General features: G+C 36.0%; 1 protein-coding gene across 1 annotated transcript; it reads left to right on the plus strand.

Moving 5' to 3' along the window:
* Positions 1-52: 52 nt before the first annotated feature.
* On the plus strand, positions 53-19,329 carry LOC136030398 (platelet-activating factor acetylhydrolase IB subunit alpha1-like). The gene is made up of 3 exons (XM_065709343.1): positions 53-272; positions 6,906-7,112; positions 16,227-19,329. Exons 1-3 carry the CDS (start codon positions 192-194, stop codon positions 16,599-16,601), a joined length of 663 nt encoding a protein of 220 aa, XP_065565415.1. The 5' UTR covers positions 53-191; the 3' UTR covers positions 16,602-19,329.
* Positions 19,330-20,500: the final 1,171 nt, after the last annotated feature.

A 20,500-nucleotide genomic window follows, 5' to 3' on the forward strand; every position in this document is an offset into this window, starting at 1 on the left:
TCAAAGCCAGAAGATATTCAAGGAGATGGTCGGTGGCTCAATGTAGTAAGGCCAAGTTTTAATGCCATCTATTTTTAAGATTGTCTTTAAAGCCGTTTTTCTCTAGAAGTTTTTAAGATATAAGGACGGCATATTTTGCTCGTGAAATACTTTACTCTTTCTGTTTTTTAAGTCAGAACTAGCTTTCAAAAATGCAAGGAATGCCAGAATCGGAAGCTGATTCGCCATCAAAGCCAGAAGATATTCAAGGAGATGGTCGGTGGCTCAATGTAGTAAGGCCAAGTTTTAATGCCATCTATTTTTAAGATTGTCTTTAAAGCCGTTTTTCTCTAGAAGTTTTTAAGATATAAGGACGGCGTTCCTAAAGTTGCTTCGTTAACCTTTGGTAAACCTTTACTTGAGCAAGCATTAAAGTCGAACTTTATGGACGGCTCATACGGCGTCCGTAAAGTTCGTAAAGTCGTTCGCAAAGTTTGTTTCCGTAAAGTTTTCACTGCTCATATGAGTCTTGTACTTTAGGTGCGTTTTGAGCAGCAAACTATTCAAATTTCTGAAGCATTTCATATTTCGGAGAAAAATTCTTGAAGAAATAAGGAGCTTGGGGTGTGAGTATAGTTTAATGAGGCATAAGGGCTTGTTACATATTCTGTTTTCAGGATCAAGCATATCAAGATTCCTTGGTTTTTCCTATTTTCTTGTGAAGTTGACAGTGTTTTTCAATGTAGATCCTCCCTTTGTGTTTTCCTTGATAAGACTGGTATATGACAGACTTTTCTCGGACTAGAGAGATCAGCATATCTTCAGTTTCCTGATTCCACATTTCCAAATCTGTTTAAAAGTTTTTCTCTAGACCTCTTTCCCTATTGGTCAACTTTATGAACTTTACGAAAAAAGTTAACTAAAGTTTAAGTGTAATGCTTGCCCACGTAAAGGTTTACGGAAGGTTAACGAAGCAACTTTACGAACTTTGCAAACGACTTTACGAACTTTACGAACGCGGTCTGAGCCGTCCTTTAGTTAACTTTTTTCGTAAAGTTCATAAAGTTGATCAATAGGGTAAGAGTTCCAGAGCAAAACTTTTTGGCACCTTCACAAGAAACTTGTGTCAACTTCACAAGAAAATCGGAAAAACCAGGGAATCTTGATATGCTTGATTCTGAAAACAGAATATGTAACAAGCCCTTACGCCTCATTAAACTATACTCACATCCCAAGTTCCTTATTTCTTCAAGACTTTTTCTCCGAAATATGAAATGCTCTAAAAATTTGAATAGTTTGCTGCTCAAAACGCACGTAAAGTACAAGGCTCATATGAGCGGTGAAAACTTTACGGAAACACACTTTGCGAACGACTTCATGAACTTTATCAACGCCGTCTGAGCTGTCCTATAGACTGAACTCTGAAGCCTTGTTGTCAAGTAGAATTTTCCAAACAAAGTAGAAAGCGAATCAACCAATAACAGTAAAAGACAAGATGTTTTTTCGTCGATACAATTTACCTTTCAATAGTTGATTTGCTTTCCATGTTGTATCTCAAACGCCAAATGGAAATGGGACCTTAGAGAAAAATTAAAGGCGGTCTTGTAGAAGAGTGAGCTATTTCATTAGAAAGTTATCATTCTAATTTCATTTTGTCATTTCTGACAGTAATATTTCCTTTAATAGGCTGCAACTTACTGAAGGGGAATAGTCAGAACTCAAACGCCACGTTGTCCCTCCAATGTCAAATGAAAACGGAACTTCAGAGAAAAATTAAAGGCTGTTCTGCGGGGAAGTGAGCTTTTTTATTGTGGACTGTGCAAAGCTATCATTCTAATTTAATATTCATCATTCTTTAATATTATCTTTCATGGGACATAGTTTACAGAAGTGGAATAATCAGAACTAGCTGCAATAGTTAATCGTGATTATTCCAAATTGATGTTTAACTAAACAAGACATTATTGCTATGGCCTACATGTCCGACGCAATAATGACCATCCTTATCTGGTGGTGTCAATGAATATAGGGCTAGATTCTGAATTGGCAGTTGCCCAAAGTGCACTGCAGGGTGACTTTGCTAAGGTATGAAATGGTTTAGTTGGTCAACAATTTTGGAAAGAAAGAGTTTGAAGTTTCACTTTATTCACTGCTAGTTTGGATTTTTTTTTCAAATTGCCTATTTTCGAATCATAAATTTGAAAAGAGGGGTTCTTTCTAAAATATAAATGGAAACCCTTCGGGTTTGAAGCTCAGCTTATTGTCTCTTTATTTTATTTTGTATTGCTTGTTCTGCGCCACTGCAAATGACAGCCTGACTGTCAGTAACCCCGACTAATACCTGATCTGTATACAAAAGGGCTAAGGGCCTATCTGCATCAGTCCATTTCCACTCGTCATCAAATATCAGAATATTAACTATTTTCTATACTTTGACAGAATTTTTCTCGCATATATAATATTTTTAAGTAAATAATGTAAATAATCGGAATAACAACGCTTCTTGACTACTAAGGTCCCTGCGTCGGCCCTTCAGTGTGTTGCTACAGCCGGTTTCACCTCCGAGTCTCATATTACCAAGCTAAGGCTAAGCCCACTGTGACACCATAGGACCCATATTTCTAAATGCCAGATAAACATAAAATTTGAAATCTATGCTGCTCAGATCCATCCGTTCAATATCGTTTTTTCATTTAAAATAACTAAATGATAGTGAGGTTTTGAAAGGTTAGGAGACAAGTCTGGCTCGGGCGTTGTTTTGTCTGTTTTTATCAGGTCTTTTTGCAGAAGGAGGACACCTCTTTTCAGACATTACTGATATTTTCATAATTGTTGCAATATTCTCCTATAATTTCTATATAGCTTGACAGTTTTACATGAGCTGTTGAATTTTCTGTCATGTTACGATCCAACAGATTTCCTTCATTTTCCTGGCATCAAGCTTAATTGAAGCTTGAGGTAAATTGCAAATAAGCTTAGAACAAGCTTATTCCAAGCCTAGTAGTTGTCTAATGTTTGCGTAGTTGTAAGCTTGAAACAAGCTTACAAAACAAGCCAGTAGCAAGGTCGATCTTTCGTTTGCTTTGATATTGGCCAGTAGACTGATATCAAGCCAAACTGTTGATCTAGGCCTGGTTCCTTTACAGTGTCCACTAGCTATGATCCGTTAGTTCATGGCGCTGAAATTCTTTAGCAATTTAGCTAACAGTTTTCTGTTAGTTTGCAATAACACAGTTCCTAGTAAACGATTTTTTAAAGATCACAGAAATACTGCTAGTCGCAGGGGTTTAACGGTAAATTAAGCATAATATAAAGAACTAAATTCATTAATTTTATTATACTAATATGTACAGTAAAATAAAATTTATTAAAAAAAAAAACAAGAAATTAAACATCAAATATCCCCCCGCAAGGCTTTATGGCCGAGAATGCAGGGAGAAACAAAAACAAACAAAAGACAAAAAATAGACCAAACAAAAGAAGGAGAAAATAAAACACACACACACTAAAGAGAAAAACACTGATCAGCCGCCAACTGACTATTTGCTGAAAACTAAGATGGAGCAAAGTACTATTCCCAATAGAAAAAATAATACACGATTCCAACTTGGACCAGAGAAACCAACCATACCTAGGCAGCTACATTAAAATATGCAAACCAAATTTGATGCAAGACAAGCTTGCATTAGCCTTGTTGCTTTGTTGGGATTATTCGGTCTTCCTGCCCCTTTTCTTTCTTTTTTCAAATAAACAACCTGTTTTCCTTTTCGCAATTAAATTTGCATAGATTTGCCTGTAATATAATTTTCAGTAACAAGATTAAGTCCCGTTGCTAAACCAGTGGTGTTGCAATAAGGCTAAAATCTATTTCTGTCTTCATGGACTTGGCCATTGATAGTTAATGATATTGAAAAAAGTGGGAAAAGTCAATTTTGAAGCTTTCATTTATAGGATTCTCCAGGGTCAATCTAGGGTCCACCCCTACACAAAGTTCTTTGTACAAAAGTGGTGTTTACAAAAGTTATACGGCCGGAATATTCACTGAATTGAATTCCACTGTCTTGAAAAAAAAAATCCCTATTGTTTCTAAGTTGTGTTTGTTTGAGAACACAAGTGAGTTGTTTTCTACAACCGTTTAATATTATTTTCCCCAGACCAAGGCAGGGTAGGAACAGAGTTTGCGAGAAACACAGTTATTAGTATATCGACAGGGGGGTTCATTTTCCCTCCAAAGAGATAGCTCGAGATATTAGTGATGACACAGGTTGTGGCTCCCTTGGCTCAGAGTTCGGCCCTTTTGATCATTCAACGATCACGTTACCACAACCTAACTAAACCGCAAGCGGTACTGGTGTGGCGTTAGAGAGATTGTTTAGCTGGTAGCTCCAGGGCAACTGGTACGAAAAGGGATGAATTCCCATCCTCTCCACTCAATGAAATTATTGAAAGAGAGCTTCCTCTGAAAAGTCGGAAATTTATCACACCCTTCCTCAGGAAGGTTTATTTTATTGTTTAGCTTTGCACCATCAACTATATAGTTAAATCCTTCTCCAGGACAAGGACGCCCACATAAATTTTCCTGGGGAGATGAAAAATCTGTCTGTTTTGGAAAAGAACTGTATTCAGAAAATATTCAGAAAAGTTAAAATATTTTTCAGAATTTTACGAGCTTTCACATGTTTATATTTTTAGTTTTAAGAAGTCATGAGGGGGACGTTGCTTCGCTCCGTATCCCAGCAGGTGGCGTGGCTTCAGTGTAAGTAAAGGCCCTAAAATAGAATCAGATGGCAGAGTGTCTAGTAAAACTTTAATTAACATATAAATGTTTAAAAATTATAAAAATCACAAATCAAGTGAGGCAAAAAAAAATCCATAGTAATTTAATATTAGAAAAACTTGTGAATCCAATTATTCCTGCTTTAATATCTTGACATTTTGCTCTCATATTCTGCAAAAATTTGGACAGTGATGCTTTCTTTTGTTTGTGGATCTGACCTATTCGCACATACATGCATGTACCAATTCTTTATATGTTTGTGATTTTATTTATTCTGCCATGATGTCCTTGAGGACCCTTTCCTCAAGGAAAGGGTCACCTTCAGTACCAGAGAAAATTCATTAGGCTGGTGAAAAAAGGTCAAAACTGAGCTCGCCTTGCTCAGCAATATCTAGTATACTACTACCACCTCTATTACCAACAAATTGCTGCAAAACCATGCCCCCTGAGGCCAACACAGTTACGCACGCTCCTCCTACATCCCAACCTATTCCAAGTCGCCCTTTTCACTCTCTCCCAAGAAGTTGCAATTTCCCATGAAACCTTTCTTACGATCTCCTCTCACCCCATTAAGGGATTACCTGTTATTCGTACAGCACTAGATGCTTGGCCGGCAAAAATGATCTTTGGCATTCTGTCACCCTTAATCCGTAGAATATATCATAGCCATCTCAACCTCTCTCTTGTTATAGCCCTAGAAAGTAGGACTGAAGCAAGGTCTTCGGACAGCTTACTGTTTGAAATAAGGTCAGTCAGGAAGCTAAACAAAACAGCCCGTAGACAATTTCTCTGAAAAATATCTAATAGATTTCCTTCGTATTTTGGAGCGCCTACACCTTAGAACCATACTTGACCACTTTCATCACTGCACCTTCCAGAATTCTACTCTTGGTTTGCGGAATTATCTTTTTATTCTCACAAATTTTATTTTAATTATGAAAAACACCCTGGGCCTTGGCTATTCTACTTTTAACATCATCACTGAACCCATTGTCTTTACTAATAATACTACCTAGGTAAGTGAAGCTATCTATTTTATCTATCTTCTAGTTAATCACTATCACCTCTTTAATATCACTTATTCCTAGCCTTACCGAATCAGTCTTCTTAACATTAAATTTCAAACCTATTCTTGCACCCTGAACTCACAAAATTTCAAAAATTCATTCATTTTGCTAAAATTTTCATCTAGGACGCACAAATCATCAGCATAGCAAAGTCTAGTAGGGTTTACTTCCCTATTCTATTCCATGCTCTCCCATAGCCATTGCAATATATACAACGGTTTATTATGTGCTTTTGGTACCACATCTCTAATATTTTGTGTCTTATCACACTACCAACAACTAAACTTTTCATCTAGGACGCACAAATCATCAGCATAGCAAAGTCTAGTAGGGTTTACTTCCCTATTCTATTCCATGCTCTCCCATAGCCATTGCAATATATACAACGGTTTATTATGTGCTTTTGGTACCACATCTCTAATATTTTGTGGCTTATCACACTACCAACAACTACCTCCTCCCCCCATCCAAGAAAATCCTGCTCATCTTCTATTGATTTTCTCTTGCAATTTCTTACTGGGAAAGCAAAATGTTAATGCAATCAAGAAGATGTTCCCATCTTGGCAGGGGCGAAGCTAAGGTTTTGAGTGGGGACGGAGATAAAGAATGTGGCAACAAAATTGTCCAGTATGCCGACAAATGGGGACGCCTTGGAACTTTGGTGGGGGGCCTCTCCCCCCTTAGCTGTGCCCCTGTATCTGGGATCTAACTATAGAGAGACTCCATGTATACCAGACGTTATAGCTACTAAAATATCAAGTCATGTAATCATTTCCTATAAAAATGAAGATCCAAGCGCTAAAGTGCTCAAATATGTCCCAAATGTCCAATAGGATAAATGTCCCCCACAAAAATAAAAACATTTATGCAATTCTTTCATGTTTTTTGATTTTCCAATCCCCTTCCCCCACTGAAAAATGTCTATTTGAACCGATTGTGACAATGAAGTGCCCTTCTGTCTGTGAATTTTACTGATTGACGAATGGAGACAGTTTTCCTGATCAAAATCGATTGAGAGCGTTATGAATAGGCTTGTTGAAGCATGTTCTAATTTTTTCTTATACCTTTTTATTTTTTTTTAGCATGAGCGGTTCCTGTCTGAAGGACGAGAAAAGGAGCCAGAAGTGGTACTTATCGGAGATTCCTTGTTGTCTCATCTTTCTTATACACAAATATGGTCTGAAAAATTCGTCCCGCTCCATTGTTTAAATTTTGGTATCAGTGGTGACCAAACCCAACATGTTCTTTGGCGTGTGGAGAATGGTGAACTTGACAATGTTAATCCTAAGGTAGTAAAAATTTAAGACATTTAGGAGCCATTGCTGTTAATTTCACGCTTTAGAATTTTGAAATTTTAGTGTCAAAGTTTTTGGCTCATAATCATATACAGTTGTAAGGAATGTTCCCTAAAAGCAGGAATTCCTTGGACGAAAAGATATTGTTTGGGAAAGGAACGGTGCTAGGAGGCCCAGAAAGGAAAAAAAAATATATTTGCCCCTTATACATTTCAAACTTACAGCCCGAAGTCCTTAGGTCAAGAGGAGCCTAATGTACAAAAATGGTTGCTCGGAGTAAGATCTCCCTAGAAAAGGGCCAGATACTTTTTTTCGGTTGGCAAAAATTTATGTCTAGGTCTTTGTACTAAGGCAACCCCAATGCAGAAGGAAGAAAGAAGACATTTGCTCCTAATCGGGGCCAAAATAAAGAGCGAAAAAAACCAAATATATTTATTTTATTTTTTTATTACATGGAACTGTAGATCAGCAAGTGAAAAATGTCTAGTTGGTTTTGTATTTTTTTCTGTATTGTTTGTCACAAAATGGGTTGCGAGAATCCACAATAAAAAGCCTTAAAAAGTGCTCTTAAAAAGCCTTATAAGGAGCTTGTGATTTCCAACCGAGTGCTCGTTTTTAACAAAATAACATGGCATATGGTTCTTCACAATATATTGAAGGTTTTTTGCACAAAGTGACAAAATAATTTTCTAAAAAAAGACTAAACAATCGAAGATAATATATTTTTGTTTTCTGCGGTTTGCTTATGCTTCATCTTTTATGTCATTGATTTCTTTGATACATTAGTATTTCGTTCTCTTGATGCTAACATTAAGTAGATTATAATATGAAAAAAAAAACCAGCAAATGCAGTTCTTGTCAAAAGTTACTTTTGTAGCATCAAAAGGAATTAATGGAAGGTACGTGTATACGAGCAGTAGCTTTTGGACTAGCCCCTGAACATGTTTCTATAACCTCTTGGTTGCCTGCTAGCTTTGACAAAAATAAACAAGACGGATCACAGCTACCCCTTCAAAAATTATTTTTTAGGATGGGTTCTGAATACATCCAGCCATGAGAATTCCAATGTTGTCCTTATAATTTAGATTAATCACCGTTTATGGGGAATTTCAGAATTCAGACTTTATTATTTCACAAAATACATATTACAACAGAATCAGAACAAACATGTTACTCGGTAAAGAGACCAAGCTCTGTGCTAAAATTCTTTAAAATTAGTTTTTACAATATGTTTTACTGTAAATTGTTTACTATATGACAGTTATCATTCCTGAATCAACTCTAACGGAAATTTTTGTAAGACGACAGTTTTTTTTTTCAATGCACGTTTATAAACTTTCCGTTACTATGGGCTGCAATTCGCTCCCAATAGTTTGCAGCAGCTGCTACAGCCATGATATACAAAATATGCTCAATTATACCTTCAATAAACAAACTTCTCGCAATATATCATTCATTCTCATAGTTGGAATGTGGAGAACAGTATCCTGTTCCCAAGAACTGTCCAAGGACTCTTGGACTAACTAAAACAAATAGTGAAGGCCTTCTGTAGTTTGATATTTTTGTTTCAGTTACCCTTTTAAGAATTAATACTGCCTCCCCCCCCTCCCCAGCGTCACTACAAACAGCATGTCATGGGTCTTCCTATTATTTTATTTCTGTCCAACATTTGTCCTGAACAACCCCTGGAAATTTAAAAACAAGGTTAAAAAGTGTAACTATGTTTGGTATTTTTACTTCCCGCCTTCCCCATCTTTGTCATAGAAAATTTTCTTTCAATTCAGAGTGAACTAAACTAGACCTTGAAAGTATTATATATTCTTATGTTTTCTTTTTAGTTGCCACTAGAATATCGATGTTGTACCCTGCGCCCCAATGAAAAATGCTCCTGGGCATCTTATAGTTTGTGCTGTTAAACCGTTCCCCCAACATTGGTCCAAAAGACTGACAAATCAAAGAAATTTTGCATTTTGAACCGATACTTTCCTACCTCCTATCTCCGAAAAAATATTCTGCAGACGGGTCAGAAATGCTCTTCTATAAGAACAAAAGAGAAATAATTTTGCCCTCCTTCCCAACCCAAAAAGCAACAAAATTTAAATTCCCCTTAACCCCCGCCACAAAAAAAAAATTAATTATCGTTAACATTGCAGCTCAATCAATGCTACTACCCAAAGGATACGATACTCTATTCAGCAGCATTTAATCAAGAAGAGAACAAGGAGTTACCTTTACCATGACTTATAAAAATAAAAAATTCCTACTCAAGTGGCGCCCAATCTCATCATAAATCCTTGCCACGAAATACTAGCTTTGGTGAAAGTCAAACACTGTTTATGGAAAATGTACTTAACATGCTTTAATCATGAGCTTTGGGGTTCAGATGGTAGTCTCATACTTGCAATCACAAAGCTTAGAAGCACACCCACTTTGGTGGAAATCAAACACCATAGTACCTCATTGAACTTCCAGCAATGATTGAATGTCCTAAAACAAAACACCCTATTCAGACGTTTTACAAATTGTATTTCATTCCTAATACAGGCTTTAAGCAAGAAATTCTGAGTATTTTCATTGCGAAATGCCAGTAGATACTATAAAATTAAGTCAAGGCAAATTTAGAAAAAAGCTTTTAGTCCAAAGTCCTTTAATGCAGGTAGGGTTGTTCCTAGGGTTGGCGGTGCCCAGATCAAAATTAATTACGACCTCCCCTCCCACTAAAGATAAATAAAAAAAAGACCCGGAAGCCCCAGCCCCCCTCAGCCACAGCTTCCGGGGCAGCTCGTCATGCCTCCCTTGAATTGCCCCCAATGCAAGGTTTCTTAAACATTGAGATAGATTCCGGAAACATGTTCACTTTTACCCTCAAGGTTCGTTATTCTTGGGTTTGGCTGTCATCTCTGGAGTAGAAGAGAAAATGGGCTCCTTTTTATCATCGTAAATGGGTTAGTTGCTGGATTTGGTGGAGTTATCAAAACGTAATTGGTCAAAGAGAGCACAATCACACACCTTGTAACATCTTCAACTGAAATTTTCATGATTGATTTAGCTTCTATATCTAGTGGATGTATTTCATCATGCTGATACTTCCTATCCCTGTTTCTTGAATGAATTCTTCTAATATCATTCAGATAGCAACTGTCATTATCACTGTTCTACTGTGAACCACATTTCAACCTTTAGTGGAATGCAAAATCCTGTCATCGGTTTAATAATTTCCCCAATTGGGCCTTCAAACTCCTGGAAAAGTAACGGTACAATTGTTTCTTTTGGTTTGGAGAGTGTTTTGGCACCCCCAATTTCTCATTTGTTTTGACGACGCTTTCAACCTTTTGCGGAATCCAAAATCCTGTCATCGGTTTAATAATTTCCCCAATTGGGCCTTCAAACTCTTGGAAAAGTGACGGTACAATTGTGTCTTTTGGTTTGGAGAGTGTTTTGACACCCCTAATTTCTCATTTGTTTTGGTGACGATGTCAACCTTTTGCAGAATCCAAAATCCTGTCATCGGTTTAATAATTTCCCCAATTGGGTCTTCAAACTCTTGGAAAAGTGACAGTACAGTTTGGTTTGGAGAGTGTTTTGCCCCCCCCCCCAATTTCTCATTTGTTTTGGTGACGCTTTCAACCTTTTGTGGAATGCAAAATCCTGTCATTGGTTTTCTACTTTCTCCAATTAAGCCTTCAAACTTCTAGACAAGTGACGGTACAATTGTTTCATTTGGTTTGGATCGGTAAGGGTTTTGATATCCCAATGTCTCATTTGTTTCTATGACGCTTTTATCATTTTGTTGAATGCGAAATCCCTTCATTGTTTTTCTAGTATTCCCAGTTAAGCCTTCAAACTTCTGGACAAGAGACGGTACAATTGTGTCTTTTGGTATAGAGGGTGTTTTGGCACCCCCATTTCTCATTTGTTTCGATGACGCTTTCAACCTTTTGTGGAATGCAATATCTTTTCGTTGGTTTTCTACTTCCCCCAACGAAACCTTCAAACTTATGGACAAGTGACTGTAGAATTATGTCATTGGGTTAGGATTTAAGGATATTTTGGCACCGACATCTCTGACGTGTTTGGATGATGCTTTCAACTTTATATGGAATACAACATGCTGTTTCTGTTTGTCCATTTCCTTCATCTGTTAATATCCAGGCCTAGTCTACAATACCAATACAAATAATAGTTTTACAATTATTTAGTTAATGATATGGCTTCATTGACTGTCCGACAACAGAAATCCTTTATCCTCAGACGATTTATAGTATTCTCTTTCACTAAGATAGAGGTTCGGGCATTTAGTCATCGAATATGAAGCAAGCTTGGATAATAGAATATTGCTTGAACTCAGTCATATATATTTAAGGTTCAAATTATTGGAAGGTCAAATTAAAGAGAGATAAACAAGTAGAAGTCTGAGTGTAAGGCCAAGTGAGTGTGATGGCTGGCTGTGGCAATATAATAGTTCCGGGTTGTAAAAATTTTTAACAGTGGTCACGACGAGAATTTCGGTTTATACTGGGAGTTATGTCAGAGGTCTATTCAGTTTTTTCAAGAGCTTTTCCACGACTTGTTCTTTTGTGAATACAGGATTGAAAAGCTTGCCGATAGATTGAAAAAAAAAAAATTCCATCAATTAAAACAAGTTTCATACAACCCGTTGGTCTTTGTGTTTATGCAAATAAATATATTTTTGAAGTCTAGGCGAATCTTCCAGCAATTTTTTTCTTAATTTTTAAAAACAAAGTCGCTGCTTCAAGATTTAAATGAAAATTCATTTTTTGGATAATATAATATAGTTGTATGTGTAATGAACTATAGCAATGACAAGTAATGTTCATTTCTTAAATTATGTCTTGATACTATCGAATTTAATTCATAAGGCCTATTCTTATTTTACTTCGCTATCTTTTTTGGTTACACAAATTTTGTTTAATTACGGGAAGCAAGGTTATGAGAAGCTGGGGGAATAAATTCAATATTTTTTTCAAGTGGTGATGATTCTCTTCATCAACTCTTTCAACATTGGTTAGAGACGATTCAGTTTTGGTTAGAAATAGCGTTGGTTAGAAATAGTTGAGTTTGGGTTAGAAAGATTGGAAATAACTAGCAAAAAGCCATAACATGGATAGCGAGAACTTTGCACAAATTAGAGATCTTGTAGAGTCTCTTTAAAAGAAGGATTTTTCGTGAATTATTTGTATTTATATCTTTGCTCACTATTGTAAATCTTATTTTTCCGAACAATTTCTTGTTCCGCTTGAAAATGATAGCTATCATAAACGAGTGAAATTAATCATTTTTATTTTAAAAATTTATGTTGTTTATTTAAAAATTATGTTATTAAAGTTATTTTATTATGAATTAAAAATTATTATAAAATTATTATAAAATAAAAAGTAAAAATTATAATAATATTTCATAATAGTAAAAATTAAAATTAAAAAATTAAATTAAATTAATTAAAAAAATTAAAATTAACCTGATTAAAAATAAAAATTATAATAATGAAAATTATAATAATATTAAAAAAAAAAAAAACCTGATCGGAAACACTTGAGCGCAGGAGAGTTTTGCTGTGTCTCGGTTTTGTAAAAAATGCAATTGTAAGCCCTCGCACGGGAAATATATTCTCCAATAGACACTCTCCAACCAGAATCCGACCACTTCGTGTTGTTTCTGAACCCATTCTTATCTTGTCCCCCATTCGCTGCTTTAACTCCATATATATATATATATATATATATATATATATATATATATATATATATATATATATATATATATATATATATATATCGCGCCCCCAAAGCCCCCCCGCGCGCGTAAGTCGTTACGCGCCATATTAGTTACGCGCCGTAATATATATATATATATATATATATATATATATATATATATATATATATATATATATATATATATATATATATACTAGCTGTTGGGGTGGCGCTTCGCGCCACCCCAACACCTAGTTGGTGGGGCGCTTCGCGCCCCCCAAGCCCCCCCCCCGCGCACGTAAGTCGTTACGTGCCATATTAGTTACGCGCCATTGTAGTTGTGTCCCTGTGTCATATAAATAGATTGTCAGGTTTACTGACTCTTGAACATGCAACATATAATTGTCCATGGGAAAAACAATCCGTATTCAGATCTATACCTCATTTTTCTAATGATGTGTCCCTGTGTCCCGGTCGTCATTTATGTTCTCTGTGTCCCGGTCGTCATTTGTGTCCCGGTGTCCCAGTTTGTAATTTCTCTTTGAGTGTCCCGGTCGTCATTTATATTCCCGGTGTCCCGGTCTGTAATTTCTATTCGAACAATCCCTGTGTCCCGGTCATCATTTATATATCCCGCCTGTGCCCCCGGCGTCCCCGTTGTAGTTGTGTTCCTGTGTCCCGGTCGTCATTTATATTCCCTGTGTCCCGGTCGTGATTTGTGTCCGGGTGTCCCAGTCTAATGATGTGTCCCGGTGTCCCAGTTTGTAATTTCTCTTTGAGTATCCCGGTCGTCATTTATATTCCCTGTGTCCCGGTCGTCATTTGTGTCCCGGTGTCCCGGTATGTAATTTCTATTCGAACAATCCCTGTGTCCCGGTCATCATTTATATATCCCGCCTGTGCCCCCGGCGTCCCCGTTGTAGTTTTGTTCCTGTGTCCTGGTCGTCATTTATATTCCCTGTGCCCCGGTCGTGATTTGTGTCCGGGTGTTCCAGTCTAATGATGTGTTCCTGTGTCCTGGTCGTCATTTATATTCCCTGTGCCCCGGTCGTGATTTGTGTCCGGGTGTTCCAGTCTAATGATGTGTCCCTGTGTCCCGGTCGTCATTTATATTCTCTGTGTCCCGGTCGTCATTTGTTTCCCGGTGTCCCAGTTTGTAATTTCTCTTTGAGTGTCCCGGTCGTCATTTATATTCCCTGTGTCCCGGTCGTCATTTGTGTCCCGGTGTCCCGTTCTGTAATTTCTATTCGAACAATCCCTGTGTCCCGGTCATCATTTATATATCCCGCCTGTGCCCCCGGCGTCCCCGTTGTAGTTGTGTTCCTGTGTCCCGGTCGTCATTTATATTCCCTGTGTCCCGGTCGTGATTTGTGTCCGGGTGTCCCAGTCTGTAATTTCTCTTTGAGGTTCCCGGTCGTCATTTATATTCCCTGTGTCCCGGTCGTCATTTGTGTCCCGGTATGTAATTTCATCAGTTGACAAACATGACGTCAGTCGACAAACAACTTCATGACGCATACAGCTCAATCCTTATAATTACGTCAGTCGACAAACATGACGTCAGTCGACACACAAACATGACGTCACTCGACACACACACACACACACAGACAACTTATTTTTATATATATAGAACTAGCTGTTGGGGTGGCGCTTCGCGCCACCCCAACACCTAGTTGGTGGGGCGCTTCGCGCCCCCCCAAGCCCTCCCGCGCGCGTAAGTCGTTACGCGCCATATTAGTTACGTGTCATTGTAGCTGTGTCCCTGTGTCCCACCTGTGAATAGAGATAGATATAAATGTATTTTTTTAACTACGTAAAACATGCGAATATACAACATTCTTCGCTGTCCCATTGTCTGTGCATATAAATAGCATTTATATTCCCTGTGTCCCGGTCGTCATTTGTGTCCTGGTGTCCCAGTTTGTATTTTCTCTTTGAGTGTCCCGGTCGTCATTTATATTCCCTGTGTCCCAGTGTCCCGGTCGTCATTTGTGTCCCGGTGTCCCGGTCTGTAATTTCTATTCAAACAATCGCTGTGTCTTAGTCGTCAATTATATACCCCGCCTGTGCCCCCGGCGTCCCCGTTGTAGTTGTGTCCCTGCGTCCCGGTCGTCATTTATATTCCCGGTCGTGATTTGTGTCCGGGTGTCCCAGTCTGTAATTTTTCTTTGAGGTTCCTGGTCGTCATTTATATTCCCTCTGTGTTGGTCGTCATTTGTGTCCCGGTCTGTAATTTATCTTTGAGTGTTTTTTCTTTTTAGTTTTTTTTGGTTTTTTACATTTTTTCAGTTTTTTTTTCTTCTTTATTTTTCAGCGTCACTATGAAGTACATATCGCCGAACCTTTGTTTTTTAACTTAAATCTGGTAGGCATTAATGACCTTATCCAAGTCAAAATCCCAAACCCAGTCATCATCGCTATCATTTTCAGTTTTGATATGTTTTGACTCTCGCTTTCCAGGTGGATTTTCATCTAACTGCGCGGTTTTGCGTTCTTTAGCCGCAAGCCAGTTTTCTTGCTGTTCTTGTGATTCCTCGGCACGCTTTCTTTTCTTACTTTCTCTATCAGCTGCAAGCCTGTTTTCTTGCTGTTCTTGTGATTCCTCGGCACGCTTTCTTTTCTTACTTTCTCTATCAGCAGCAAGTTTTTTGGCATAGACTCTTTGAGCAGCTTCCTCGGCTGTTGCCATTGTAGGTTCTTTAGTCATTTTACAATTAAACATTTTTCCGTGAACGCATGTCTTAAATACCATTAATGACGTCACCGTCATAGCAAAAATGACGACAACTAACTTCATGACGTCAGTCGACACAGAAACATGACGTCACCTGACAGACAGACACACAGACAGACAACTTATTTTTATATATATAGATATATATATATATATATATATATATATATATATATATATATATATATATATATATATATATATATATATATATATATATATATATATATATATATATATATATAACACATTTATCTCCTTCATTACGGAAAAGATCAAAAAAATATCCCGGTAGTTTCTCGTTTTTCATTATTTTGTTCTGATCATTGTTCTGCCAAAGTTTTGTTTGCTTGTATTGTGTATCTCCCCGCTTATGTCTCTTTAACCTATTCTGACACTACATTTTAATTACTTTGACTGAGAAATAATTTTTCACTCTGTTATAGTTGTTTGGTATGGTTTGCCAGTTTTTCAGTTTTCTTGTTTTTTGCTTGTTTGGTTTTTTATGACTCTGAAATTGTAAGCCGGCCATGGGCCATTCGAGGCTTGTGATAGAAAATTTTCGGAATAAATATCTTATCTTCGTTGCTTTTGTAATCTGTCGTGAGCAATTCAGATGCCATTTTTTTTTAGACAGTTTTGCTTTTATTTCAGGCGGTCGTGCTTCTTGTAGGGACAAATAATGTGAAACATGGACCAAAGGACGTTGCAAATGGCATCTTGAAAATAACTCTAAGCATCCAGAGGAAGTTACCAAGTGCAACTATTTTCGTTTTGTCACTCTTGCCCCGAGGAAAATATCCGAATCCACTAAGAGAAAAGAATAAAAAAGTAAACGAACTTTTAAAGGAGGAGTTGATAAGCAAGAATCAAGTAAAATTTGTTGATATAAGTTCTGGTATGGTTCAGCCAGATGGAACAATATCTCACCTTGATCTACATGACTATCTACATTTGAGTGTAACTGGCTATGAAAAAATATTTTCAATAGTCTATAATAATTTGTTATCATGTCTAATTGATGTATGAATGAAATGTGTGTATATATGTATATATATATATATATATATATATATATATATATATATATATATATATATATATATATATATATATATATATATCAGCTTTGATTTGCTTTACTATTGTAAATATTGTTGATAATTGATTAGAATTAGGTCAAGTAATTGATCAAACTCCAAGTAGTACTTCGAACTTCAGACAGATAATTTTTCATCTTAATTTCCATGATTATATAAATTTTAGTTTAATTGAAAAGGTCCAAAGAATTAGCTTAATGGCGTAAAAATTTCAAAAACGTGTTTTGAGAATCAACAAAGGTAAAATTTCCTTTAATACCTAATTCACATGAATGGGAAAAACCTTTGGTTTCAACAAAAATCCAACGATTTTCAGTTTGGTTTTCCTTTAGGTACGACAAAATTTCTGGTTTGACTTAAGCTCTTGAAAAATCTAAGGTTTTCGGTTTTCCTCTAGCCGGCAAAGGAATATATGATTTTACTGTTTTGAATAAAGGGAAATATATAGAACTAAGGGAAATACGTAGAGAAATATACAGTTTTTTAACTAAGGGAAATTTATATAGATGATATTTAATAAAGGTGAATGTAAAAAATTTTCGAGTGAACAACCTTCGGCTTTTCCTTTTGGTTTTCCGATGGGAAATTCAATGCGTGTGAATCCGGCATAAAGTGTTAAGTTCAGTAACTTCTTACAGCTAAGTTTTGGGAATAAGTAACTGCAACTGAAGATCTCTAACACAAAAAAAAAAAGAAAAACAATTTGGTTAAATCTATGAAATAATTAAAAAACAACAAAAGAAACAAAAGAATGTGGCGTTCGAGACAAAGAGTAATACAAATAAAGGACTAGAAAAAAGAGAACAATTTCTTATCTTAATTTCCATGCCTGTCTAGATTTCTGTGCAAAGGAATATGGAAAGATATTTTCGAAAATTTCTTGACTTGGTACCATTTCTTACCGAAGAAAACAAGTATGGAAGTGAACTTTAACTTGCTTAACTGCCGTGTGTAGTTAATTGACTAACTATTAATTAAGAAGATTTGTCAACTTAAAATGCATGAAAGGAAGTAAACAGTGAAGTTTCTAATAGATTGGGGCAGAGGAGGAACTTGGACAGCTGTGTTGACATCAGGGGGCCTGTTGCTGTTATGAGTAGCTAGTACTACTGCTACTACTACTAACAGCTCACTGTAACACCAAGCTGCCTGAGGCCAACACAGCTACACCCGCTCTTCCTCCATCCGAATATGTGCAAAGCCTTCTTTTTTAAACCCTCCCGAGGAATACCTATTTTCCTTAAATCAATCCTTACGACATCATCTTGCCCCATTTGGGGACGACCTGCTTTTCGCCCTAGGCGGGTGGCCGACAAGAACAATCTTTGGCAATCTTTCATCTATAAAACGAGTTCTAGGCTTTTCAACCTTTCTCTCATTTTAGCCCTAGATAGTGGGATTGAACCATATTTTTCGAAAAAGCTTACTATTTGAGACAGCAGTAGTAATATCTGAAATTCCGAATAAATTGAACAGTTTATCTATTAGTTGGTGATTGATCAGATTCCAAGTAGTGCCAAGAGCTGTGGACAGGTAATTTTTCATTTTTATTTTCTGATTATTTAAATTAAGTGGGGTATAATTTAAAAAAAGTAATAATAAGTTTACGTGGCTTAAAAATCACAACAGCAAATTGTGTTTATTAACAAGAAAGCTTTCATTTTAAATTTTGACGTCTGTAACTACCCTTTCTACAACATTTTTTGCAACAAAAACTATCACAACTGAATATGTCCAGTAGTAAAGAAAAGAAGAAATAGCTTAGTCAGTGAAAACAAAATGGACTGTATCGTTTGGATCATAGGAATGGGTATGATCATAGAAATATGATCATAAATTGGTATGATCATAGGAATGGGTATGAATGATCATGTGAATGGATCATTGGGTCATAGGAAAATCAAGGAATCTGCAATATGGAACAATTCTATCATATGTAGTTTTTCAGCTTATTCTTTACAATCAGTCATTTTTAATGCATTACAGGATTAAAAAATATTTTCAGCTGTTCATGGTTATTTGATATAATTTCTTGTTAAAAAAAGAAAGTGGAAAATATATATGGGTATTTTCATATTTTCTTTGCCCCTATTTTACCCTTTTTTTTACACCTTGTTATCACTCCTACTCTTTTTAAGGTTTATGGTGCTTGGCTACTATCTTTTTGATGTCCACAAATTCAAGTTAAATATCATGCATGAGGGGGGGGGGCTTCATGCTACTACAGGCTCATGGCAACTCGTAGGTTAGCCATTCCTCTATTGATTATTTTCTGTTACGTATCTCTTAAAGTCTTTTATTCATGAAAGTGATGATTTTGAGTCTTTAAGTGATCGTGAAGTCACTTTAAGGTGGTAAATTTCTTGGTAACATGGTGACAATGTTAATTTATTTATAACTTGGCAACAATTTTATAACTTGTATGTTTATAATTTGCTGGGATTACTTTGCTCATTTGACAGAAAACAGTGACCGCGGGGAAAATGATTAGGAAGTTCGTTGAGAGGAGAAGTTTCAGTGCTTCATAATGGGCAAAACAGGAATTAAAAGCTGCTATTGCAACTGAGTATGCAGTGCTATCCAATAGAACTTGAAAAATTCAAACAGCATAATTTTTGTCATTCAAATTCAGATTTTAAATAAATTTCTATGTTGAATTATGTTTTTTTTGTTTTTTTTCTTATAAAAGGGGGTTTTCAGTTTAGGGACTTGTCAGTAATTCACTACAGACTGAAAGCTGGATACCTTCTATAAAATGATGTTCTTTTTAGTTTGGGGCATCACTCTCTTCCTGCCGACATTGCCATTGATCTGATGAAAATATTTTGCTTATTTTGTTTGAGTGTTGATCTTCTGCGGGTAGTTACAAGGTTTAAATAGACCATCGCTGGAGATCATCCTTAAAAATAGTGTTCTTCAACCTACTCTTAACTTCGGCCACCTAAAAAGAGACATATCTCGCGGACCAAAACCCAAAACAGCATAAGAGATATCAATTTAAACGTATTTAAACAATTTAAACTTTACTCTACTGAATTAAACGCTTTTGATTAAAGCAACGAGTTACCTATACAATTTGGGTTAGCCTTTTCTATTCATGGTTATTTAGCAAAGGAGAAGGGATCAAGACCTGAAACCACCTGTGCCCCAAAAGGAAAAGGCTAATGCTAGTGGTCGAAGAAACACTAAATTCCTCACTAATTTTCCTTAACGTACAATATTCGATCTTTATTTTGGAACCAGATGTGTTACCCCTTGGACTATGGGACTGAATAAAAAAAAACTAGAAAAAAGAAATCAACTGAAAAAGAAAAAAATTAAAGAAAAGAAGAAACTAAAAAAGAAAAAAACAAAAAAGAAAAAAAAAACTAAAAAAAGGAAAAACTAAAAAAGAAAAAACTAAAAAAGAAAACTAAAAAAAGACAAAAAGAAATAAAAAAAAAGGAAAAAAAGAAAAAGACAAAGAGAAAAAAATACAAAAGAAAAGATTAAAAAAGGTAAAAAACTAAAAAAAGAGACAAAAACTAAAGAAAAAGAAAAAACGAAAAAAGAAAAAGACAAAGAGAAAAAATAAAAAGAAAAATTAAAAAGGTAAAAAACTAAAAAAAGAAAAAAACTAAAAATAAACTAAAAAAAGAAGAAACTAAAGAAGAAACTTTCTCTTAACTCTACTTTTTAAAACAGTAAAAAACTTTAGCTTAAAGAGCGGGACATTGAGGAGGAAAAGCCCCTTTCATATACGGAGTAATTTCTGTTCGTTTTAAGTTTTAATGTCGCCCCTTACTTTCATTTAAAAAACTTGTTTTTTTTTTGTTTAATTTCTGGACG

Source organism: Artemia franciscana, chromosome 8 (genome assembly GCF_032884065.1).
Source record: "Artemia franciscana chromosome 8, ASM3288406v1, whole genome shotgun sequence".
Classification (NCBI taxonomy): Eukaryota; Metazoa; Arthropoda; class Branchiopoda; order Anostraca; family Artemiidae; genus Artemia; species Artemia franciscana.